The sequence below is a fragment of the Pelodiscus sinensis genome, chromosome 1 (assembly GCF_052426305.1).
Source record: "Pelodiscus sinensis isolate ZL-2025 chromosome 1, ASM5242630v1, whole genome shotgun sequence".
NCBI lineage: Eukaryota > Metazoa > Chordata > Testudines > Trionychidae > Pelodiscus > Pelodiscus sinensis.
In genome coordinates, this window is record NC_143052.1 from 109,729,451 (window position 1) to 109,755,782 (window position 26,332).

A 26,332-nucleotide genomic window follows, 5' to 3' on the forward strand; every position below is an offset into this window, starting at 1 on the left:
TGTCCTCAAAGAGTGAGGAACCATTCTAGAAGGGATGAAATGATGGATTGTTCCTTGCTCCCTCTCCCCTTTTCTCTGTTTTCTAGATGAGACTCTCTTAAAGATGGATGAGGTTGGTCATATCCCACAGACACTGGCCAGCCATACAAGCCCACCCACAGCCAACCTGGGCAACATGGAACACCCAGCTGACATGCTGAAGTCTGATCCTCGGGACACTATTTATAAAGGTGAGACACCACCAAACAATCGCAGCTCATCACATCACATCACATCAACCAGGGCAAATGAGGAAGGTGGATTTTCGTAAGTTGTTTTCCCCAAATTGGGATAAGGAAATAGGTGCTCCACACTCTGCCCTGTCAGCTCTCTCAGGTGTGCTGAAATATCACATACGGAGGATAAATTATAAATGTGAGAGGTTAGTGTAGTGAGATGTCCCCAGGAAATGGAATGTTTAATGCAGCTGACATCACTGTGATGGCAAATTGGTACATGTTAATAGGGAATGGCCATGGTGGGGGCTGTCCTGTTGTGTGTCAATTTAGGGTGGCTTTGGTTTGGTGCATTTCCCATGTAACTGTTCTCTTTGTGTCTGTCTGTCTATGCTTCTCAGTGCCTTTGATTAGTAAGTCACGCCTGCGCAGAACCCTACCCGACTGCCCTTACAAGCCCAGTTATCTAGTGAATGGATTCCCACTGCAGCGCTATCAGGGACTCCAGTTCGTAAGTCTCATTCCTAAAACAAATGTTTGCTTAGCTCAGCCCTCTGGCAGGAAAACATGTACATTCTGTAGAACATAGAAAATAGCCTGCTTGTGGGAAGGATTTCTTTTCATAATGTGTGGAATAGCCCAAGAGCTGATGCCTGCAAGAGGGTTTGGGTGTCGCTTCCATGGTCCATAGAACAGCCCAACGTCTGTTTCCCTGTTTCCTAATTCAAGCAAGCCATTACTCAGCTGGATACACGCAGCAAGGTGCAAATGACGGGATTGAAAGACATGTTCCCCAGAATGGGTTCTGAAGCCTTACAATAAACAGAACTATACTCAGACCTCAGCTCTAGGCAGTGCTGAACATTGGAAAAATTTGGATGAATTTCTGAACTTTGCAACTCACCCCTGTATTTTATATGGGGCCCTATCAAAACTCTAGATCCAAACATCTCTAGGAAAGATTGCATTAAACACTGAAGCTCATGTGCATCTATAGCGGTAATTTTTTGTGCATGTTTTTTTTCCCCCTCTTTCCAGGTTCATTTGTCCTTTGTTTATCCAAATGATTACAGCCGCTTGAGCCACATGGAGACAGACAACAAATGCTTCTACCAGGAGAGCCCCTATTACCTGGAGAGGTAAAACAATCCTCCCATGTCACAGTCCGGGACTGGTTGGCGAGGCAACTGCCTTGGCATGTATCTGAAACTCTAGGATTTAATCACTGGAGGGAGAACAGGGAAGTATAAGGCTTTGGACTGGAGTAGAACTTGACGTGCTAATTTGTAGAATTCTCTTGTTAAACACCCAGAAGTTAATGGGAACTGGGCATTCCAGTTTGGTGCTTAAACCCTTCAGATAGCCAAGGTACTTTTTCAAATAAAAATTTTTAACTCCTAAAGGAAAACTGCGCCCTCCTCCCCCCCGAAGATAATGTGCTTATGGAAAATAAATCCTGTCAAATAACTGGTGTCTCATGTTGATGAGATTGATTGATTGATTAAAGTAATAGTAATTTTGATTGATTAAAGTAATAATATTGTCTTACAGACTTTCTGAAAGACATTTGATTCAGTATTACATCACATTTGGATTAAAAAACTTTCAGTGATATCAAATTAACATGGCATATGTTAAATTTGATGTCTCAAAATGTAATTGGTAATAGGGAATCATCATCCAATGGATGTATTTTCAGTGGGTTCCCACAGCAACCAGTTCTTGGCCCTTTGCCATTTATAATTCTTATCAATGACCTGGAAGGAAATATAAAATCACGTCTGATAAAATTTGCACAAAAATAATGATAAATAATGAAGAGGGCAAGTCACTCATTCAGAGCAATCTGGTTTGGTGAAACTGGGCAGAAGCAAAGAATATGCATTTTAATATGGTTAAATATAAATGTATTATCTAGAAGAATGCAGGCCATTCTTATTGAATAAAGGACTCTGTCCTGGGAAGTAGGGACCCAGAAAAAGATTTGGGGATCATGGGTGATAATCAGCTGAACATGAGCTCCCAGTGAGATGCTGTAGCCAAAAGAGCTAATGAGACCCCTTTGTGCATAAACGGAAATTTCATGTAGGAATAATGAGCTTATTTTACCTCTGTATTTAACACTGGGGCAACACATGCTCAAATCTGCCCCTGTTTCTGGTGCCACCATTTAAAAAAGGTTGTTGATGAAACCAGAGAAGGTACAAAGAAGAACCATGAGAATGATTAAAGCAGTGGTCCCCAACCTTTTTGTGGCCAATATCACATTCATGTTTTCAGAAGAGTGTGGCGGGCGCCAACAAAAAAAGGCGTCAAATGTGAAATTGAAGGCTATTTTCATATTAAAAGTGAATTGGGTAAATTTGATAGAAACTTAATTTAATTGGATAATATTTTAATTCTATTGTAATTCATTTTTAAACAAAATTCTGCATTAATAAAAAGGGGGGATGTCCAAATGTTGAGCAAAAAAAGCACCCCTCCCCTCCCCCCAAAAAATCATGGCACCTTTAAATTTCACATTCCCTTCCACATGGCAAGGGAAGAATGTCCCAAGTGGCTTTCCAGCTGAGAAACTGAAAATACCAGACATTTTACTGAGGGGGGGGGGGATCAGGCCAGGGGTTTGGATTGTGCCTTAGGGCAGGGGATTGGGTGCAGGGTCTGGGAGGAGAGTTCTGTGGGTGAAGATATCGGAGTGGGAGTAGATGGGGGGCCAGACACTTACCAGCGAGACGCGCTGCTCTCCTGTTTCTCCCACAAGACCTGCCTGGCCATGTGCTTGGGGATTGGTAGGTTCCTGCAGCTGCTATTGTCCAGGTCCGTCCAATGGGCTTGTGCGGGGTCAGTGGGGTGGTGGAAGCGGCCATGAGGGACCCTCCCCTGCCGTCTCGCAGCTCCTGCACCACAAAGGGCCCCGCCACGGCTGTTTTGCGTTGGGGGAGAGGGGCTGTTGCTGCCTCGCAGCCGGACCCGACCAGCGTGGGGTTGCTTTGGCTACTGAAGCGCCTGCGTGGGCGGTCTGCTGCGGTGGGGGCGGGGCTCAAGCCTCCAAAGCGCCGTGTCGGGCTCCCTCGTGGGCCCCAGGCTGCCGACCCTGCGCTAAGCAGAGGTGAATGTGAGTAGTTTTAAAACGCCGGTGCGGGCGCACATAAATGCCCCCGTGAAAACATGCCTTTTATAGTGATAAACTGAGAGGGCTCAATCCATTTAACCTCCTCTTTGTTAAGATAAGGATGACTTGATTAGTATGTTAAGTGTCTATATTTAACAATGGACTCTTCAGTCTAGCAAAGACAGGTCCAACACAATCACAGAACCTGGAAGTTGAAACTAGTAAATACCGCTTACATTTTTAATGGTGAGAATAACTAACCATTGAAACAGTTTAATAAGTGTCATGGTGGCTTCTCCACTACTAACAATTTTTAAATCAAGACTGAATGATTTTTTAAAAGATCCACTGTAGGTATCCTTCTGGGGAATTTATATGGCTTGTGCTATACATGAAGTATGATTCTCAACTTTGAGAAATGTCCCCTGCTCTCAGCTGATTTTTCTGTGGGTCAGTGACCATTGACTAAAGACAAGTTCCCTGTCCTTCTCATAAATAAATACAATGCAGAAACATTTTGTGTTTGACATAGTATGTTATTTAAAAATTAAACCTGGCCAATAAACCCCCAGTTGGGGCCAAGTCCCCATTAGGCCACAACCCCTTCCCCCAGACCCTAAATCTGAGCCTGTTATACACTGGAACCCCCTGCCCTGAGCCCCTCACATACCCCAACCCGAATTCCTGCACCCTCACATCCACAAGCCTGTGGCTTGCCTAATACCCCAACACTGCCTGGCCAGGAGCCCCCTCCCCGAGCCAGTGTCCCCTTCACTTCCTCCGGCATCCAGATTTCCTCCCAGAGCTTGCACCTCTCACCCAGTCCCACACCCAAATCCCTCATTCCCACCCCAGAGCCTACACATCCTGTCTCAACCCAGAGAGGATATGGCTAGACTGCTGGAGTTTTTCAGGATTCTGGAGATATCCCAGAAACATTCTTCTGCATCCAGGGTTGCGTTTGTTCTTCCGCTTTTTTAGTGGAAGAGCAAATATGCTCTTTTGGTCACCCCTATATTCCTCTTTCCATGAAGATAAGGGGGCTTCCAAAAGAAGGGATTTTTCTGACATTTGGTGCAGTCTAGACAGGCCAAATGTTGGAAAAACCTCTTCCTACAGAAGAATTGGGGGAAAAAAGCAACAGTATAAGGATTGGGGATAGCAAGTGATGGAGAGGAGGAGAATAGAGAGGGCGGGGCTTCAAGGAAGGGGTGAGGCGGTAGATCTTGGCTTGGTCTGTCATTTAAAAAGTGATCTTGGGGGTAAAAAGGTTGGAGACCACTGCTCTGGACTATAAGATCACAATGGTCCCTTTGGGCCTTGCACATGGACTCTATGGAAACTTCTCTTTCCCTGTAGCGTTCATCTTTGGGGACTCAGGACGTGCTGCTTCATATGAATGAGAGCTCCCTTCATTCATATGGGGGCGGTGTGGGAGAAAGAAGGAGGCGGGTTATGGGGACATTGAAATAGTGGACAATAAAGATGATGACTCAAAGGTGTATGAGAGATGAGTATAGCTCAGTGGTTTGTGCATTGGCCTGCTACATCCAGGGTTATGAGTTCAATCCTTGAGGGGGGCCATGTAGAGGTCTGGGGCAAATCTGTTAGGGATGGTACTTTGTCCTGCCATAAGGGCAGGGGACTGGACTTAATGACCTCTCAAGGTCCCTTCTAGTTCTCTGAGATAATTAAAAAGAAGACAAATAGCTTGTGTTTGATACAGAGTTTAAAAGGGGACCAGTAGGTGCCAAGGATGGGGTTTGGAAAGAGAGGAATGAGATGTGGTCTTTGCAGGAGCATTTTGAATGGATTTAAGGGGCGGTAAGATGGCATTTATCATGGTATGATACTTCCAACAGAGAAACACTCCTCTGTAACTTATAGCTGTGCCTACATTTCCTTCTTACTTCTGAAGGTTTGGATTCTATAAGTATATGAACATTGACCAGCCAGAGAGAAGAAATCTGGAGTTTGGGGAGAAAACGGAGCAGACAGGTAGAGACCCTATTGTGAGAGGCAGGATGACTCTCCTGTCTTATCAATTTTTTTTAATGTCTCCTTTTCCCTGGAATGGATGGAAGATGCAGCTGACTTCATGTGCAGTGGAAAGCATGGCTCATGTGTGCCACAGAGCCATGGCCAGGTTGAGGGGGCAGGGCCATCAGACTTGCCAAGTTTTGTGAACTTGCACATGTGACATATCATGCAAATTATTTAATTATATGGCTTGCATATTTATTCATAATTTTGCACATTTCATCTTTTTAAAAAATGTAGATTTATTGCTTGTTAAAGATATCAGTGAAAGCTCAGGTTGGGGCAGCCTCCCCTGACTTATTCTCTCCCCTTGTGGTCCCTAAACCTCAGTTTCCCTCTCCCTCCTCATACAGCCTACCCAGGAGCAACATTCAGCCCCCTCCTCCCCAATCTCAGTGCTCTTCATTCAGTGTTCACCTGTGCTAGAGCAGTGTTTCTCAACCCTTTTTTTTTATAAAATAGCCTCTTTTTAAAAAAAATTATAAGTACCCCTGGTACCTAGAGTTTTCAGACACACAAAATTTGTTTTCTACCATTCCAACACATTTGTTTAAACAACTTAATCGTAGCCAGGTGAGCGATGAAATTTTTGGGTGTAAAAAGTACAAAAATAATAAAGCGCTGTAAAACTTAAAACAAAAATTCAGTTTTCCCCAAATTTCAGTTGTGTTGACGTACCGCCCCAGACTTCTCTTGAATACCACTAGTTGAGAAACACTGTGCTAGAGGGCCATAGCTGGGGGAGGGGCACGTCTACACATGCCTAATAGCTATGGCCATTGGGAAGACTGGCCCACATGTGCCAAGGATACTAGTACAAGAATTAGCGCAGCTTCCCCTCCCCAGAGCACCCTCGGAGCGTTGGAAGAGGGAATACTCACCATTCACACCATGACAGTGAATGAGAACAAGCCAAAGCAGCTTCCCTGGTGGTGGACCCATAAAGGGGCATGAACTGATGGGTTAACTCCCTTCTGCTTTTGGGTGTGGGTCAGGGCAGCGAGGGCAGCAGAGTAGGTTAGAGATGTCACTGTTATCTATGTTGCAGGCTCTGAGGAAGGGAATCCTGATGAATTTAAGTACATGGACCAGGATGCAAAGAGCACCAGTCCCCCAAGGAATCCCAGCAAGTGGGGAGCAGAGCCAGTGGGAGTTGAGGCAATCCCCAATACAATAGCAGGCTACGGAGACGTTTACAGTGACTATTCCCTCCCGGGGCGTCGGAAGCTCCTCTTGCTTGTAGATGGTAATACGGGAGAGAGACTGCAAAAGAGAGGAGCAAAAAGGCCCCGCTTTAAGCCAGCTCACAGGACTTCAGCCAACCAAAGCAGCCATCATACTGGTCTAGAAAGAAAGCTACCAAGAAGGAGGCCCTATCTAAAAATCAAGGTCAAGGACAGTTCCAGAAACCCTCCTCGTCATGTTAGGGACATCCATGGAAAGTCACTGCCCAAAAGGAGAGTGGGAGGCCAGGACCCTCCTTCTATCACAAGACCTCAAGAGCCCTGGGAACATACACCCAACAATTCCAGGGATTCTGCTGCCAGGATTCCAAGGGAAGTGGAGCCTCTTGAGAAATACCGTAATGCAACCAGCCCCAAGGACCAGCCAGCAGGCAATATACAAGCAAGGAGACAAAATCCAGTTTCTGGCAGAACAAGTAGTAGAGCTGTAAGTGCTGCCAGCCTTGGCAAGCAGACCCTTTACGAAGCCCAGTGGCTAAACCAGGTGGAGTCGTACATTGCGGAGCAGAAGGCAGCTGATGGCATTGATGTGGATTTGGCAAGAGAGCAGGTGGAGTTTCAGCCAGAGCCTGCTGAGCCAGCCGGAGAAGAGAAGGAGGAAGAAGTGGAAGGGGAAGCAGAGGGGGAGGGGGAGGAGGAGGAGAGATTTGAGTACATGCCAGCATTTGATCAGGTAGTAAACTGGGAGCAGACTTTCAGCGCAAGCAGCTTGGACTTCCACGCGCTGCGGACAGACTGGATTGACCTGAAATGCAACACATCAGGGAACCTGCTGCTGAAAGAGAGGGAGGCCCTGGAGGTCACACGCATCTTCATGAAGAAACTCAACCAGAGAAGCAAAGGGTAAGGCAAAAACTGTCTCTTGCAGCCCCAAGGTCCTCTCTCACGAGTCTCCATACCATGCTGCATAGGAGCCACAGCATGGTATAAGGAGCCAGTAGAAATTAGAGCGAAAACTCTAGAGATTGAAAATACAGCCCTAGAAAATGAACTGTGAAGGGGGAAGGGAACCTGAACACCAGAATGGACTGAGAATGGAAGAAAACGCCTTCACTGCAACTCACTAGGGTCTGTCTAACACAACTGTGTAGTGGCTGGTGTGAAATGAGTGTAGGTTTCAGTCCACTTTCCAGTGAGCATGTTCCCAGAACTTGTAAACCAGCATTGGGCATTACTCCCTCTCTCAGCTAAGCATTTAATGGACATAGGAACTGAGCTAATGTCTCCCTGCCAGTTGAGGGTTCAGACTCACCGGCTACATCTACTCATCGTCCCTCTTCCGGAAAAGCCTATGCAAACGAAGTGCAGATTAACATATTGCCATGCTTCATTTGCATAATTAACTAGGAGCCGTCTACTCCGCGCCTTTTAATGCAAAAACCCCCTCTTGTGCAAGAGCCGTTCTTCCTGAAAAATGAGGAAGAACAGCTCTTGCGCAAAAACGGCTTCTAATTAATTATGCAAATGAAGCGCAGCAATATGCTAATCTGTACTTCATCTGCATAGGTTTTTGCGGAAGAGGGAAGCTGTGTAGACGGAGCCACTGACAGGATGCAAGAAGGTTACTGCCCCTCATGCTGTGCCTCTCCAGTACTAGAAAAACTTAAACTCACTTTGAACAGTGATTTTGGCGGGATCTTTATTTCCCTTTCTTCATCAGCTTTTCTGTCTTGGTTTGGATCCCAGATCTAATCCCAAGTGACTAACCCTGAGGCCAGTCAAAATCCTAAACCTGACGTGGGTCATGGGGGGTGGTGCAGTGACGCTGTAGCCTGGGCGTGAAAGGGTTAATAGCATTCCTGGCTGAGATGCCCTGGAGAGGAGTGACTGGTGGAGGTGGGGAGGAATGTAGATCACTCTGTTGCATCCCTGCAGGAGATTCCTCCTGCAGCGCATTGTGAATGTGGAGAAGCGCCAGGACCGCCTGCGCGGCAGCCGCTACCTGCTGGAGCTGGAGCTGTTGGAAAGGGGAGGGCAGCTCGTGCGCTTTTCAGAGTATGTCTTTGCGCGGGGCTGGCCGGGCATCAGCAGCAACAAGCAGGAGGAGATGAACATGAGGAACCTGGCATGGGGCCGCCGACGTCAACTGATGGGAGTCGCGAATGAGCCGGACCTGTGCTGGCCTCTGGGCTTCTCCTGGAACCATCGTGCTGTTGTCCACTTCATAGTACCAGGTCAGGAGATCTAGGCTCTTCCAAAATAAAACATGAGTGGGGAGATTGTGGCCTGACCCTGATCCAGCCTTCGAGGGACTCTGCTGGGAACTGGTCCAGACACAGCTCTGAACACCATGTCTGTGCCAGTGTCCACACCTTGCTCCACTACCTTTTCCCTCCAAATGAAACTGCATCAGAAATAGAACTGACCAGCCGCAAGAATGCTTTGAGCTACCTGAAGTATGACTCTCAGAATAGACTAGGAATGGGCTCACCCTGCAATACCAAGATGTGAATCAAAATGGCCACCAAGCTCAGGGCATTCATATCTGGGTTTTCTGTTTGGGCCTGTCCCTAGATTGCTCCCTGGTACCAGTGTTGTCTTTAATTTTTTTTATGTCCATGTGCAGAACGAATTTTGTTATGTGCCCCAGTAGGGAGGTGGGGTGCGATAGATCACGTCCATACAGGTGCACGTAGCAAAACTCATTCTGCACATGGATGATGTATGGTGGGGATGGGGCCGAGAGGTTCAAAGTGTGGAAAGGAGCTCCAGACAGGAGCACTGGGTTGTGGTATGGGGGGGCTGAGGGCTCTGGCTGAGGGGGCTTGTTCTGGGGTGGGGCAAGGGCTGATGGGTTTGCGGCGCAGGCTGCCCCAGATGGAGAGAGCTACCTCAAGCCCCCTCTAACCACAGAAGCTTGGGGCCAGGTGAAAGGCATCTCTCCCCAGCCACAGCAGCTCCAGCAGGGTGGGCCAGGGCATGTATCCCCCAGTCACAGCAAGTCCGTGGCAGGTTGGGACCAGGGAGAGAGGTGCTAGACACGGGGCTTAATAGGTGACTGCGCAGCTTAGAGGGAAACTCCTATTTGGATCTGACTGGAGGCTGAAATCTCAGCTGTCTGCAGTCAAGGCATGAATTCAATTTTGCTTTGATTTTGTTCTCCTATCCCTGTCCCCACCATGATTAGTGAAAAACCAGGCACGCTGGGTATTGCAGTTCATTTCTGACATGGAGGAACTGTCCAGAGTTACCAAGGACCCATATTTCAATGTCATCATCGCAGACTACAGCAGTGATGACATGGATGTAGAGAAGGCTCTGAAAAGGTCCAGCTTACGCAGGTGAGCATGCCACCTATTCACACGCAAACGACACACCGGCATGCCCCTGCGAACACACATTAATCTCCCCAGCCATCTGCGTATAGAAACTCAAACACACGCACCCCTGCAGACAAAAGCCACGCACACATTCACTTTGCATCTGCATACTACATACCCTGTCACCATCTGCCTTCACACATATGCCTCTTGTACAGTCCATCTACCCTGATGCATCTCCCTTTTTGCAACTCCTGTTCAGGTTTGCGGTAAAGAGTCAAAGGCAAGTCTCCAAGTGGTAGAGAAAGGGGGAAAGCCAAGAAGGTGACAAATCAGTGATGAGTGGGACTAAAAGAAAGGAGAATTTAGAAAGCTAACTTGTGTGTCTCGCTGTCGCAATTATCTAAAGTAACCATCTGCACCACACACCGTCAGGACCTTCTCTTTTGTGTTGTAGAGTAGCATCTCTCAAACTGGGGTCCTGATGCAAAAGGAGGTCTAAAGGCTATTCTGGAGGGGTACTGGGGTTGCAAGAGCACTTGCTGGCCACGTGCCCAGCTATGAAGGCAGCGTCACTGCCACCAGCAGCACAGAAGTAGGGGTGGCAATACCATACCATGCCACCATTCTGTGCTGTTGCTGCTGCAGGCAGTGCTGCCTTCACAGTTGGGCAGGCAGAGGGCTGCTCCCCCTCCAACTTTTGGTAGTATCCTCTCTTTGGGAACTTGAAATATGGTAAGCCAGGGAGGGGGAGGGGAATGTCGCCACAGTCTGAAATATTTTCAAAGATGGGCCAGCTAAGAAAGGTTTGAGAGCCACTCTTTCCCATTAGTAGGTCTAGGCTAGGACTCCAGAATGCCAAGTAGTGCTAAACAGTCTCCCGAGGCCTGGCCTCACAAGAGACCCTATACTGTATATAGAAAGAAGCAAGGCCCCATAAGAACATAAGAATGTCTGTACTGGGTCAGACCAAATGTCCATCCAGCCTAGTATCCTGCCTGCCGACAGTGGCTAATGCCAGGTGCCCCAGAGGGACTGAACCAAACAGGGAATGATCAAGCCATCTCTCTCCTGCCATCCATCTCCACCCTCCGACAAACAGAGGCTAGGGACACCATTCCTTACCCATCCTGGCTAATAGCCATTGATGGACGTAACCTCCATGAATTCATCTAGGCTGTGTCCAGACTCAGGGGTTTTTTCGGGAAAAGTAGCCTTTTTCTGAAAAAACTTCCCCTGCGTCCAGACTCAAGCCGCGTTCTTTCGAAATTAAATCGAAAGAACGCGGCTTTTCTTTCGATGGCGGTAAACCTCATTTCACGAGGAAGAACGCCTTCTTTCGAAAGTTCCTCTTTCGAAAGAAGGCGTTCTTCAATGTAAATAGGGCTTCTTCGAAAGAGAGCATCCAGACTCACTGGATGCTTTCTTTCGAAAAAGCAAGCCGCTTTTTCGAAAGTTCAACGTGCAGTCTAGACGCTCTCTTTCGAAAGAGGCTTGCAGTCTAGACATAGCCTTAGTTCTCTCACAAACCCTGCTACAGTCCTAGCCCTCACAAGCCCCTCAGGCAAGGAGTTCCCATGTAGCCTCCTTACACAAGACTGGAATGTGAACTAACCAGGAGTTTGATTTAAAGTTGCAACTTTGTTTTTTCCCTTTTCCATCACCATGACAACTTCATCACCATAACACCATGCAGCTGCCCTTTGTTCTGGAACCAGCTAGGAGTAGTTCCACCGGATGAGACCTCAGATATGTGCCAAATCATACAACCAAAGAGTGCTTTGTGCTGGTGAAGCACTTGTGGGTGGGTTTCAAAGTACTTTTGAGATATCTATTCTGGAGTGCAGGTCTCAGTTAAACCCACATCTCTGCGGTCTAGGCCATGATTATTTCAACCACCTGTGGGGCCCTGGAAGGTGCTCACTGTGCTGCATAGGGCCCGAAGGTGAGGGTGAATGTGGATTACACTCTAATGCAATAGCATCCACCCAATTGAACATTCCCAAGAGTTGTAAGTGAGCATTGAACCAAGATGCTTCCTCCTCCACTCCCAATATCTCCCTGACTTCCTTGAGAGATTTCTAGAAACTGGGGGCAGCTGCAAGTGAGCTAACGAGCCTCACTAGAAGGCGTTGTTGTGTGGTTAAAGAACTCAACCTGTTTCCTGTCTGTCTTGCCAACAGTTATCAGTACTTGAAGCTGACAGGGAATTTTGAGCGTTCTGCAGGGCTGCAGGCTGGGATAAACCTAGTGAAGGTGAGTGCCTGATAGCTGTGGTACCCAAGCTGCAGAAAGATGTGTAGCTCCTGTACATCACCGGCACCGTGTACTCACGCGCCCCCACCTGTCATTCGGAAACCTTTGTCTTTCGGCATTGCCAGGGTCAGTGCACATGTCCCGTTCATGCTGCCTTGGCAGTGTGCCTCAGTCATGACCTGAAGGGGCCACACTGAGGAGATCAGTCTCTGTGGCCCATTCAGGTCTTAGCCTCCCACTTGGGACAACCAAACAAGGAGGGGAAACATGGTGCCAGTGGCTTCTGGGATGTGAACGCTGCCTGCAAGGAAATAGACTCTGGTAACATATTTCACACTGGTCACTGAACAGCCATTGCATGGCAACAACGTTACAAGCCTGAAGTTGGATTTGGATTTGTGACCTTGTGGTGAAAGAGACTGTTCTAATTCATTCCCAACCCCCCACCACTTGCCCACCCTACACAGGCCTGCTTTAATCCAGTCTTTATGTTTCTAAATGCATTTCCCACTTTTTTACTGATGAGAAAGCACTCCCCCCCCCCACACCCCAGCGAGGCTCTGAGTGAGATGGGGATAGACCACATCAAAGCAGGCTTGATTGCCCAGCCGCCACAGCACAGTCCAAGATCTCAGAGGAGGCTTTGGGCCCCATGTGCACTGAGGGTGAGCTGCTTGTGGCACAGGAGTCATGGAGCAGAGACTAGGGGCTTGATTCTTATTTACATGAGGGCCCCTTTAAACTGCTCTGCCAGGGCAGAAAGGCCTTGGAGTGAGTGTAAATTATATGTAGAGCAATGCAAAGGGACTCTGCTGTAAAAGAGGACGAGGCCCTATGTAACCTGGACAATTATGGGGCATCAGTTGCTGGCTGCTGGTTGGCTTTTGCCTATCTGGGCTGTGAGAGAGGTGGCTGGCATTGTAGTCTTTGGGTAGAACTAGGATCATTCAGCAGGAGACTGGAAAATCGTCCTAGTTCAACAGTGTTAACAATAGGTACAAGTGGCATAATCCAGATAGTCAAAAGTGAGAGTAGGATGTGGATGTGGCTGATAGCAGTGTCAGCCAGGGTAGTGCCCACAAACACACCCACCTTTGATAAGCTGTGCTGCCAGGTCGGTGGCAGGGGGTGAAATCTCTCTACGACTGATAACTGGGTGATTGGTTCCAGGATCCACATAGTATCATCTTCCTGTGTGATCTCCACATCCACTTCCCGGCTGGGGTCATCGACTCGATTCGGAAGCACTGCGTGGAGGGCAAGATGGCGTTTGCACCCATGGTTATGAGGTTGCAGTGCGGTGCATCTCCGCAGTGGCCTGAAGGTGAGAGGCCAGAGCTGTGTGGCTCAGGCCTGGGTGAAGGTGCTTGTAGTCTGAAATACCCTCTGGTTATGTTCCTTCACCGTTATGGGGGCCCTGCAAAATCTTGACCTTGCGGGAATTACCAGGGCCGCTAAGAGAGTGAATAAATGTTGGATAGGGTTTAACTGAGTTTAAAATCTCAATGCCAGACGCCAAAGGAATTGGTACTGTGGATGGTATCAGTGTGTTAAACAAGTAGAGCCATATAAGGCATGCGAGTGATGTACTGATGCAGGATCCCATTCAGGGGCTTTTTATACACTTGGCTTCCTCAAGAAAATCTCTCCCCTCTATCAGCTTCTGTCCCCTCCCTCCAGCACCTTCATCTGCTCTCTTCATTTCTTTCTGCTGTGGCCATAACTTGTTCCCAGGTTCATCTCCACTGGGCCCAAAGGGATTGATTGATGCAAGGGCCACTAGAGCCACTGCCTGAGGGCTTCTCACTTTGATCTGAGCTCATTGTTCTATTTTCATTGGTCAGAGAAGAAGCTCTGCTGAGAAGAGCTGAGAGACAGCAAGTCGGGGCAGCATGGCTGTGCAGGTGCACGCACTGCAGCACTGCTGCTAGGTACAGGTGGTCCTCCAAAGAGGGAGGGCGGGACTTCCTGGGATTCTATCAAAATCAGGGCAAAATTCCAGTTTCAGTATTAACTCTCAAGGGACGGGGACAGACCCTCGATGCGGGGATAAGGCAGGTGAATCAGAAAGTATGTTGCTGGTACATAAGAGGTGAGAGCATCTGTCAGATATAAAAGGATCACATGCTCTCTGCCCTGAACATTAACACCTTGTACCTTGGTACTGGATTTGTTTCCACTAGAATTGCCGGGATTAGTTTGTTTGTTCTTCCCATTCCTTTGGCTCAGGTATTGTCCCGGGGAAGTGTGGTTGTTTGTCCAAGTGTGGGAATCTCTCCTGCTTCAATCAGAAGTGATTTAGGATGCCTGCACGGCTGAGGACTTTTGGTTGTGTCTGCAGGCTATTGGGAGGTGAATGGATTTGGTCTCCTAGGCATATACAAGTCTGATCTGGATCAGATTGGAGGAATGAACACCAAAGAGTTCCGGGATCGCTGGGGAGGAGAGGACTGGGAACTTGTGGACAGGTGAGTGGAGATGTTCCATCAGCTCTGCCCTTGCAAGGGGTTCAGGAAAGCAGTCTCATGTAGTCCTGAGGTGACAGGGCAAGAGAGAGAAGTGAGCTGTAATTCCTACTGAAGTAGAGCAGTAAGAAATGAAGGTGACAAAGGGCACTGAGGATGAGCCCCTGAGGATGTCCTCTTAAGCAACACATTTTCTGGCAGAGCTAAAGGCTGCTATAACCAGAATGCCTCCTCATAGCCACTGACACAGGAACAGAGAGGGCTATCTCCAGAGTCCTGGCACCTTCCTGACACATCCTGGGTGGGCATTGGGTACATCAGGCATGGACAGTTGCTCCCAGTGCATATTTTCAACCTCTTCCTGCTCTTTGAACAGTGCTGAGTATAATGGGGCCCTGATCTCAGCTGTGGCCTCTAGGTTCTAGATAATACATGCCCAGCAGAGCAGCTATGAGGAGTAAGGTCATTCGGGGCCAGATGGGGCACTTAAGATTTTTTTAAAAGTTTATATGATATCCCTTTCCCTTTCCGTATTCTGTACAAGTCCTAGACCTCTGCAGCCCTTGGTTGTGAGCCTTAACCATCTGTTGGGCCATTCCATTAGTGCAATGGTTTGTTGTATGACACTGTACACAGGAGACTGTTGCATCACCTAAGCCACCCATACTGCCAGCCCTTCCTTGCAGTGTCTCCTTGAGCTGATTGTCTCTTGAATTTTCCCTTCTCCACAGGATCCTGCAGGCTGGCCTGGAAGTAGAACGGCTCTCCCTGAGGAACTTTTTTCACCGATTTCACTCCAAGCGTGGCATGTGGAACCGACGACAGCTGAGAACACTGTAATGTTTGGCCCCAAAGCTGCCTGGCAGAGCCAGCCATCCTTGCATCAGAGCATGCACTTCGCCTAGGCACGCAGCCGAGAGTACCCACGTTTCTCTCTAGAGCCATCAGAGGAGGTCAGACTCACACGTGCTTGTGCAAAGGGATGATCAGAAGCCTAGGAGTGGAAACTTACCTTTGGCACTCATGAGCCATTGGGTCCCAGACGCAGGATCAGTGACTCTCTCTGTATTTGAGGGAGCCTTGAACAAGCAAAGGACTGGTTACTCTGACACTGATGCACCTGGAGCCCCTGCTGATGGTACGATAGGTATGGTGGTGAGCAGGCTGGATTGTCTTGCATGGTGCAAATTGAAGAAAAGGAAAACATCCCAGTTACAACCAAAATGGATTATTTACAATAAAGTTGCTGCTTCTTTTGATACTTGAAAAAAACTCTGATACCCATGTCTTTGGACAGGGGACCAAAGGAACTTCTCTGAACTATGTAGTGTCCTCATCCTCATGTACCTGCCCAGACGAGACTGAGAAGCTGTTAGGCACTTTAGGGTGCCAGTGTCTTGCCCTATTTCCCACCCTTTCATTTCAATCACTGAGAAAATCTACAGTCCTATTCAACAAACCATGGACTATATCTAGAAACGCAAATAATTTTCCCTTAGGAGAGACCTCATTTGCCTACAGCCAGCTGGGGCTAGTGTTACGAGCCACACTATGGGTAGCTGTTCCCTGCCTGAGGCTCATGCTGGACAGGGGAGGCTATCTCACTAGGAACTGACAAGCCATATCAGCATCTGTAGGCCAGTCAGATAAGTGTGTGTCCCAGTAACAGCTGGGAACTCATAATAGTGGGAAATAGAATGTGTCTTTGTCGATCAGAAGAAGAATTTTTGTGCTCCTTAGACCTGGTCTATCACACACAGCATCTGGGGGTTAAATTAATAAGTTATGATTTCACAGGTTTTCTCCATTGTAGATGCTGTGTGAGTGAAGAGCAGTTTGTCTGCATAGTAGAAGAACAGGAGCAGCTGAAAATGCTGCACTTATGGAAGGACCGAATAAGTCTTGTGCTGGCACTGGCGAGGTGGACTTAAGACCTGGGGCTTGCACGGATGACAGGACTGTGGAAGTTTGGTGATTGTACTTGTGAAAGGGTTTTGCATTGGTGAAAGGAATATGAAAGGGACCTTCCTTGTTCAAACTCTTGCCCCAACCAAAGTCAGTGGTGAAACTCCTGTTGACTTCAGTGGGGTAAGATTTCCCCCTAATGCCTGGGTTTCAGTCCTTTCTCATAATTCAAGGAGTGCAGAGATCCCCAACTTGGCTGATATGGACTAAATCAGTGCTCTACCAACCAGCAACCTCCAGGGCAGGGGAGGACATGCTACACAGAGTGGAGCAATGGTGAAAAATGTCTTCATAACTAGGGAAGGAACTGTTCATGACTGAGAAATAACATGAAAGTGATTTTTGGAGGGGAAAGGAAGTGACAGATGAAAACTGGTTTTAGAAGTTTAATTATTTGGCAGCTGATTGTTTCTTACTGGAATAATTGATATGCATTGTCAGATGCATTTTCAGTGCCTGTCCTATCATGCCACTTTCTTCAGGGGCTTGTGCACATACATGCAGGGTTCAACAAATCTCTAGCATTTGCAGATTCTCTTTCCAAACTCTGGAAGCCTTGGAACTGTTAATCTCATAGCATGTCTGAACTGGCTCTGAAGAAATGAGTATGGAACGGGGACTGGCTAGCCTAGAAGCTAAGCAGCGGGATCCAATGAATTAGAACTAGTACTGAGCTCTTGTGAAGGGGAGAGTATTGTTTTGCCAGTGGGGAAAGTGAAGCATGGATAGTCAGAAACAGCCTGCGGGTCTCACTGTCCTAGAGCTAGTCATAGAAACAGGGATGCAGTCCTTGCTCCATTAATAGCAATAGCACAACTCCCTTTGACTTCAGTGGGATTAGGATTTCACTTGGGATCTTGTGGTGCTCACTCAGCTACACTCCTTTCTTTGTGCCTTTCAACCACATTAGTAGTGATCAAAATTAGTAAGGACTCTCTGTTGGTCTGTATGAAATGGGTGGTCGGGTCTTCAGTCCTATTCCCAGAGGGCAATTACGCACAGCACAAAAGCCACCATCACCACTGGCACTAGCTGGCAGCCTCAGCAGAGTGTCCTCAGTAGGAATTCTCTGTGGAGACTGAACCCACCTGTCACCCTGTGAAGTAGTCAGTAGAGGTCCAGGTTGAGACTGCCCCAGGGCAGTGGGGAAAGTATCTGCTCCAGGGCTGTCAGGCCAGCATGAAATGCATATGAAAAAGTCAAGGGTTTAGCCCTAAGGCTGTTCCTCTGCACACGCACCCCAATCAAAACCAAGAACTGAGCGGAAGCTAAGGCTCAAAGATTCTGTCTCAGGACTGCTCTCTCTCTATGCACTGATGGGACAGAGGTGGGGCATGGGGTTCTTCATCAGAAAGGAGACAGGTCTTAGGAATGACAGTTCCCCAAAGATCATAAACGAGTTATGCAAGGAGGTGGCAGGACTCACCCCTGCAGCGCCACCTTGGGCATTAGCTCGGTCCAACAACGCACCTTCCTCTAGTGAGGGGTGGGGAACCTTTTTTGCATTGGGGGCCACTGACCCACAGAAAAATCAGTTGGGGCCGCACACAAGTGAGAAGCAAAAAAAAAAAAAAAAAAATTAACCCTCATTGATGTGGCCCCTGACTGAGAAGGAGAAAGACACTCCCCACATTCCCCTTGCCTGAACTAGTAGATTTGATGCCCTGTGGGAGGATGGCAGTGGGGAGGGGCTGAAGCACCAATGTGGGCTCCCCAATACTGGGGAGAGGGAGCCCTGGGCCTCAGGGGTGGATCCATGCAAGCTGGGAGCTGCATCCAGTTCCCGGGCCTTAGGTTCCCCACCTCTGCTCTAGTTTGTCTCACCCACTGTCACTTTTGTTCTACCTCTGGGAACCACATTGCTCCACAGTTCACAGCATCTTCTTCAGGGCACAGCCCTCCGGCCATGCCCCACTTGGTTCCTTCCCCGCTTCCAGAGGACCAACAATCCTCAGTCAAATCACCTGCCTTGGTGGCAAACTGCAATCTTTGGTCTAGCCACTCTCCTCAGTGGCAGGCTGCAGTTTATACCCTAGACACTCCCCTCAGTGGCAAGTCAGGGAGAAGGCCGAGCCCATGCACTACTCCAGGGACCCTATTTTCCAGCAGCCATGTGCTGCCACTCCGCCAACTTTCACTGTTTCCTTAGGGCAGTTCCCCATAGCCCTAACACTTTCCTGACCCTTTATATCAGGGGTCTCAGGCTGGCAGTCCTAAGGCTGGAGCTTACTCTTACTCCCCTGTCTGCCCAGCACTGCTCTAGCTAAGGTAGCCTCTAAGGCATCCAGCTCTTCTCCCTTGCACTCCAGGGAGAGACTGACTTGCTTTTTGAGGAGCCCTTCTTATATGGCCCTCCCTGGCCTTGACTGGCTGCTCCAACAAATCATCTCCTGATTGGCTCTCTACAAGCTTTTTCCCATTGGTTGGGTTTTGTGCAGCCTTTCTAAGGGCTGCTTTAATCCTCCACCTACATGGGTGGGGCAACTGCTCCACCACAGGCTATGGGACGCTTGGCTTTACCAAAGTGGAGAAGTGGGCCTCTCCAAAAACTTAATCTCCTTTCCATTGGTATTATTTGATGGCATCAGATCCTTCCCACTGTCTTGTGAACTGTGGGACTGAGATTATTTTGCAATCCAAGAAAGGGGTTGGAATGGGTTTTACCATGAAATTATCTATTCTATGAAAATGATGTGACTTTTTTGTAATGATCTGTAATGTTTCCCTGATATGAATGTCTTGCCTTCTCTCATGGCTTATATATGTCCGAAATGTTATCCAGACACCAATGCTTTGTGTTTTAATTCTGTACTGTACCTCTGAATTCCACACCTGAAAGTGGCTTTGTGCCTTAAAGATGATTCCCAGGCCTCCCCTCTATTAGGAGGGGGGTAGCCTGGCACCCCAAGGGTTTTATAAAGACAGTTTTTTCCTACAAAAGCTCGTCTGTCTATGCGTTCCTCAAATGTCTGCCAGCAACACTCTTTGATGATTAAAGGTCAAATGTTCTTCTTTGTCTCACCCAGCGAAAGACAAGGTTAATACTTGGGATATAAATTACTCTGTACCCCAGTGGGCGTGCTACAGAGACCAAGACAAAGGGGGGGAACTTGGGGGTCAGAACATGATCTGTTTTCCCCCACTGAAGCAAGGGGGCTGCAGGGGATGGACAGGAGGACATAGAGCAGTTTCCTATTTATCAGGGATGCATCACAGGTAGGCCTGCCAATGGAGGAGAGGAGGGGCAAAGGAGGCAGTTGTCCCAGGGCCCAGTGATTCATAGGGGCTCGGGGCTTCCAGCCCCTGCCACTGTTATTACAGCAGTGGCAGCAGCTAGAGCCCTGAGCCCTGAAAATGGCTGCCATAGTGCCACGTTCGGTCTCTGGACGGCTCTCAAGCTACCTTCAGCTCCGCCCCTTCTGCCCGAGGCCCTGTTCCTTCTGGAAGCATGGAGCTGCCCTCGCTCCTCCTCCACTTTGCCCATGGGCCTACGAAGGCTGTCGGCTCCCCTGATCATAGGGATTGAAACAGAACAGTAAGACAGGCTAGATTTCTACCCCAAACAGTGAGGGTAGAACCTAAACTCAAATATGCAAATAATTGACAAGTCAAAAATACCCAGTTTTTGAGTGTGACAGCAAGAATCCAAAAATCAGGCTTCCAGAAAGAATCTGTTAATTCACAATGGTCTGAAAAGACACAATCTCAAAGTAGAAATTAAAAAATGTAAATCCGTTTTCCAGTTCAGTGGAATTCTCAACAGGATTACAATTTTGTATTTAATAACACACCTGTTACTTATAACACCTTAAATGATAACACTGAAAAAGGTTTTAAACCCAGTGTACTCTTGAAGATGTATATGCTATTTTTTGCTCCTCACTATGGGTACGTCTAGACTACTGGGTTTTGTCGACAGAAGTTTTGTCGACAGTATCTGTCGACAAAACTTCTGTCGACAAAGAGCATCCAGACACATTGAGTTCTGTCGACAAAGCAAGCTGCTTTGTCGACAGAACCCTGTAGTCTAGATGCAACCCTACAGGCAATAACACCTTCTGTCGACAGAACTCTGTCGACAGAAGGTGTTATGCCTCGTAAAATGAGGTATACCAGCGTCGACAAAACTGCTGAGTTCAGAACTCAGCGGTAGTGTAGATGCAGGTATAGTTTTGTCGACAAAAGTCCACTTTTGTCGACAAAATTCAGTAGTCTAGACACACCCTATAGGTAGATATGTAGAGATAGCCTGTCTGTTCCACTTCAGTTAGTCAGGTACATGTCCTATTTTTCCTATAGTACCATGTTATCTTAGAGCAGTGATCTCCAACCTTTTTAAGCACAAGATCATTTTTTGAATTTAAGTGCAATCCAGGATCTACCTCAGACCAAAATACCCTTGCCCTGCCTCCTTTGTGCCCCTTCTCTGATGCCCTACCCCTACTCACTCTGTCCTCCCTCCCTCCCCTGTCCTCTCTCTCTTTCACTGGGCAGGGGCAAAGGGTTGGGACTCCGGCTCCGATCTTGAACTAAGGGATTTGGAGTGTGAGAGGGGCTCTGAGCTGAGCCTGGGGAAGGGAGTTGGGGTGTAGAAGGAGAATCAAGGTACAGACTGTAAGGGAGTTTGGGTCCAGGGCTAGGACAGGGGTTTGGAGTGTAAGGGGGGTTCATGACTGGGGCAGGAGTTCAAGATTCTGGCTCTAACTGGACACTGCTTACCTCAGATGGCTTCTGGGTGGTGATGCAGTGGGGCTAAGGCAGACTCACCCCTGGCCCGGCCCTGCACCACTCCCTAAAGCAGCCAGCAAACACCCTCCATCCCAAGCGCTGTACCCTCCTCCCCCATCTGTTCTGTGGAGATAGAATACAGGGTGGGAGGGGGGCACCCTGACATCAGTGCCCCCTCTTCTCCCTTCCCTGCGCTGCCCTGCCCTGCCCAGCAAGCAGGAGGCTCCCAGGGTGGGGGCAGCTCCAAAGCAAAAGCAGGGCCAGCCCACAACATTTTGGCACCTGAGGCAGGGAGCTCAAGTGACGCCCTCATGCCCCCTTGCTTGGGCCAAAACTTTAAAAGGTCTCAATTCTCTGGGTGCTAGTGGCGCCCCCCTCCCACAGTCTGCACCTGAGGCATCCACCTCAGTTCTCATGGTAAGGCCAGCTCTGGGCAAAGGGCAGGAGATGAGCAGCAGTGGTAGGAGGGGCAGCAAGCGCTGGCACTTGATAGCCTCTTGGTCAAACCAGTCAGGATCACCTGTCAGAGGCTCCAAGATCTACCAGTAGATCCCGATCTACTGGTTGGTGACCACTGCCTTAGAAAATATCTAACAGGGTACTTGTGGTGATAACTGAGCATAGTATTTATGTGCTATGGGGTTTAAGTTGCAGAGAAATTCTTAATGGTTTTCAAAAATGCATCTCATTTAATTTTTGTAAACAATCTTGAAAACACTTTTATCCATATTACTCCCACTAAAACAATCCACCAATCTATATTTGAGACATAAACTCTTCAATAGTGTTACTTTTAAATATTGCCAGTTACAAAATATCTGGACATAGTATGATTACTTTTGCTCACAAAATAAATATAATTGAGCATAAAACTCATAAAACCCTGTAGAAAATTAGTTAATATTGAATATGAGAAGCAGACAATTAAAATCAGGAATAGGTGCTTTACCTATGCACAGGAGCAAGTTTGGAAAATGCCTTTTTGCAACTTTTTGTGAAGTTTGTTAGAAATCACTGCACAATTTGCATTACCTTTGAAAAATCAATGGAAATGTCATTCCTGCAAAACAACACATGCTTTATATAATCAACCTGCATAAAATACTTTGCACACAATTGTTGAAGATTAATTCAGGAGTTCTTTCTCTCCAGTCAGCTGATAGGATTCTGCTGAGGTCAGTAAAAAATTGAAGGAAGGGACCCTAAAGCTGGTGCCACACACAAAGCCTGCAAGAAAAACAAAAGATGCAAGATAAGACTCCATGAGGTGCTTCAGGCCAGTAAGTATTTCATAGAAGATTCAGAAGCTATTCATAGAAGATAACATGCGCCTGTGTTACCTCTTGCCATTCATTCCCCTCCACACACATTGTGCGAAAGCTTGCCACAAAAGCATGCCACAATTGTTTGTAACATTTATTTTCTTTCTATTTGCCCTAAGTATTTTCCTTAATTCACAGTGGAGCCACAGCAAATGTGGCCACCAGTCCCTTGTTTTAGCAGATGTCCCCTGACCATTTTCAACATTGAAGTTTATGATAATTGCACTGTAAACTTGAGAGAAAATACATGTTATGCTAAGGGACATCATTTGGTGGTTCCCTAAAGTCCCTTACAATAAAGCACTGTTTCTTAGTTTTCATATAGTTGTCCTTATTTCCATCCAACAAAGATGGTCACCCTATCCCCATCTCTTCTAACACTGCATAATTCTAGTCCAGTGAGATGACTTCTGTGCTTGTAGGTTAACATGTGCGTAAGTGCTTGCAAGATTGTGGCTTACGAGGCTTTAAATTCTATTTCATGCTTTTCATGCTGAAGAATCCCAAAGTATTATATGAATAAGGCCTGATTGACTCCTGTGTAAGAAAAACCCAGAAAGCGGAGTTAAAAATGTTGCATGTGTATTAATTTGTAGGGGTTGCTCTCTATCGCACTTAAAAGAGGAAGATAATCGTTGCTGCAACAAATATGGCATTCAGTCCCTAAACCCCATAGATCTTGCAAGATCCAAATCCAGTGGCATTTCGTGAAAGCCTTGTGCCTCTGCATTGAATCCAGGATCTTGCCTCCATCTCCAATCCAAATTCCTATGGGACTCTCTTGCTGGTCATCGCCCCAGCATCATTGGTGGGACCCATTCAGGCAAGAATTATAAGCTATTATCATCTCCTCTCAGACTTGAGATCCCACCTCACTTTAAAGCTGTGATACCTGGTTCAGATTTGATTTGCAAACCCAGCCATTTGTCTGGAGTACTAGTCACATGACTCTCATCCAGGAATAAAGGTCAGAAATTAGATTCCTAAAATAGATACCACCACAGAGCAATGGTCATTCTGAAGAGCTCCCTTCCCTATTGATTCTATTTCCTCCCATAGCCCTTGCCAGCACTGATCCCTCTTCCGATCCTTTCCAATGCCCGAATATCTCTTTGCAGCCAGGTCCATTCCCATGTATGTGCCACATTCTCCTTTCCACTGTCTGGCTCCTCTCCCATGGCACCTATTCATTATCCAGCTTGGGATTTGCTATCTGCTGGAGACCAGCTGCTGCTATCAGGTGCCTGATGCATCCCATAAACGTGGACTCATGACATTCTTGCTTTAGAAATGAGGCAAGGAAATTCCTTTTCCTGAGACATCCTGTCCCACAACCCAGGCTTCCCAGGGGACAACACTAGGCTGAAAGGGGCCATGTGTATGTGTGTAGGGCTATCCCCCATCTTCCCTTCCACAACAGCACTGATAATTTCTGTGACTCTTTGACTGCAGGATCAGTTGACCCTCCCAAAGGTGAGTGGTAGTGGGCCCTCGTCTCTTCATTACCTGATTCCCTTGCTCTCCAGGACTCAGTACGGCCTCCTGGTATTCCTGGTAGGGTAGAGACCAGTCTTCTGCACACCAAAGGCGGTGATGAAGATGTTGAGGATAACGGTGATGAAGATCAGAGCCGTGGCAGCATTATTGAGCATGTTCAGGCGCTGCTGCTTTGACACGTCATTCAGGTTCAGCCGAGCTGAGGGAAAGCACAAAATAAAGGGAGAATTGAAAACTGGCTCAAAACCTCATAAGGGGTAAGGAACCTAAGGCCTGGGGGCAACATGCAACCCCCAGTTTGCCTGGATCTGACCCCCAAGGCTGGGGCTCCCCCAGCATTGGGGAGCCCACACTGGTGCTTCAGCCCCCCTGCTATCCATGTGTGTGGCTGGAGCACACAAAATCTACTACCTTTGCCCCCCTCCCCTCCCACCCCCCCCCCCCCCAGGCTCTAGTGTGTGAAGGGAGAGTGGGGAGTGTCTTTCTCCTTCTCAGTCAGGGGCCACGTCAATGATGGTTTGTTTTTTGTTTTGTTTTGGGGTTTTTTTGCTTCTCATTTGTGTGTGACCCCCAACTCATTTTTCTGTGGGTCAGCTGCACCTGACTCAAAAAAAGTTCTCCACCCCTAAAGGAACCGTGTCTTGGTCTTACTGCTGACCACACATGAAGCAGTAGCAGGAATAAGCCTCAGGGATTAGAGCACTGTTGCTGGGAGAATTATTTTATTAAATCTACAGAGTTCGTGGGGGGAGGAGGAGGCAGAACAGTGCAAGTTAATCGAGAAAGGTCTAGTTTTCTGAAGCACACCCACAGGGCCCACGCACACCCCGATGAAGTCAATGGGCGCTGTTGGTGATGAGCGCCTCTGACAATCAAGCCCTCCATAAACAAGGGAATTACAGCTGTCTATAGTCCAGGTTCTTTCTTACTCCATTGCCATTCCTCGCAGTGCCAAACGGGCTGGGCTGGCACACACACACACATGCTGAGAATGACAGGCTTTTGTTTATCAGCTGAGGGGAGGCTCCAGGCAGGATGGGATTGGTGGAGACTATTGCCAATTCAGACTGCATCTCTGCTAGAAGCACTATGGCTACAGTGTAGACTTTTCCTAGGCTGTGTCTACACTGGCCACTTATTCCGGAAAATCAGCCGCTTTTCCAGAATTACTTGCCAGCTGTCTACACTGGCCCCTTGAATTTCCGGAAAAGCACTGACAATCTACTGTAAAATCATCAGTGCTTTTCCGGAAAAACTATGCTGCTCCCGTTCGGGCAAAAGTCCTTTTCCAGAAAACTGTTCCGGAAAAGGGACAGCGTAGACAGCACAGATTTCTTTTCCGCAAAAAAGCCCCGATCGCGAAAATGACAATCGGGGCTTTTTTGTGGAAAAGCGTGTCTACATTGGCACGGACGCTTTTCTGGAAAAAGTTCTTTTCCGGAAAAGCATCCTGCCAATGTAGATGCGTTTTTTCCGGAAATACCTTTAACAGAAAACTGTTCCGTTTTAAGCATTTCCGGAAAATCATGCCAGTGTAGACGTAGCCCTACAGTGACAGAAGGGGTCTTCTGTTGCTGTGGTAATGCTGCAAATGTTTTACACCCCTGAGCCACGTATTTGGGTCAACCTAACTTTCCAGCATAGCACAGTGTGTAGGTGCAGAGAAAAACCTCTGCCAACAGCCTATTACATTTAGGCGCAGTGAGGAGGATAGGGCTCTTGGCATTAGGAAGAGGGCAATGGGAGATTTTTAGACAAAGAATAGAGGCACTGGTGTGCTTGTCAGTGAGGGCCAGGAAAGGTTTCTCCAAGTGGTGGGGGCACTGGATGAGGTGGCACAGGGAGGGGAAAGGTGCTTAGGGAGGGCTGGCTGCTCAAGCTCTTCTTCAAAGTGTGTGTGTGGAGAAAAGCGTCAGGGAAGGGATAAGGGGCTCTGGAGACGGGTGCGCTGACAGTGCAGACACCTTGTAGTGAGGCAGAGTGACCTTCCTCTGAGCCTGAGGGGGAGGAACTATCCCATGCCCCCTCGTCAGCAAAGCCCTTTCCCCTGTGCCAGAAGCAGAGGGGTAGGACCAGACAGGCCCTGCAGCTCAGTTGCTCTGCCTTGCTGCTGAACCCTGAACCAGTGACCAAGCTGTGCCCTGCCCTGCCGCTAGAGGAGACTGCCTGTGGTGGAGGGGAAGTGCTGGGACTGCTATCCACCATGTACTCTGAGGAGACTGAGA

The 26,332-nt window shown here is 47.9% G+C and overlaps 2 protein-coding genes across 3 annotated transcripts in view; one reads left to right on the forward strand and one right to left on the reverse strand.

The window, feature by feature from the left end:
- B4GALNT3 (beta-1,4-N-acetyl-galactosaminyltransferase 3) overlaps positions 1-19,500 on the forward strand; it is a 108,293-nt gene extending 88,793 nt beyond the window's left edge. For both annotated transcript variants that reach the window (XM_075940924.2, XM_075940941.2), the window contains 11 exons: positions 87-230; positions 617-726; positions 1,254-1,354; positions 5,249-5,328; positions 6,419-7,457; positions 8,490-8,788; positions 9,742-9,895; positions 12,058-12,130; positions 13,301-13,454; positions 14,472-14,598; positions 15,327-19,500. In XM_075940924.2, coding sequence (XP_075797039.1) covers positions 87-230; positions 617-726; positions 1,254-1,354; positions 5,249-5,328; positions 6,419-7,457; positions 8,490-8,788; positions 9,742-9,895; positions 12,058-12,130; positions 13,301-13,454; positions 14,472-14,598; positions 15,327-15,435 — 2,390 coding nt within the window. In that variant the 3' untranslated portion in view covers positions 15,436-19,500. The remainder of the gene's footprint in view (positions 1-86; positions 231-616; positions 727-1,253; positions 1,355-5,248; positions 5,329-6,418; positions 7,458-8,489; positions 8,789-9,741; positions 9,896-12,057; positions 12,131-13,300; positions 13,455-14,471; positions 14,599-15,326) is intronic.
- Positions 19,501-20,701: 1,201 nt separating this feature from the next.
- NINJ2 (ninjurin 2) overlaps positions 20,702-26,332 on the reverse strand; it is a 72,871-nt gene continuing 67,240 nt past the window's right edge. Inside the window, exons 3-4 of the mRNA XM_006135440.5 lie at positions 24,117-24,306; positions 20,702-22,515 (exon numbers count right to left, since the gene is read on the reverse strand). Of these exons, the coding sequence (XP_006135502.1) occupies positions 24,140-24,306 (167 nt within the window). The 3' untranslated portion in view covers positions 20,702-22,515; positions 24,117-24,139. The remainder of the gene's footprint in view (positions 22,516-24,116; positions 24,307-26,332) is intronic.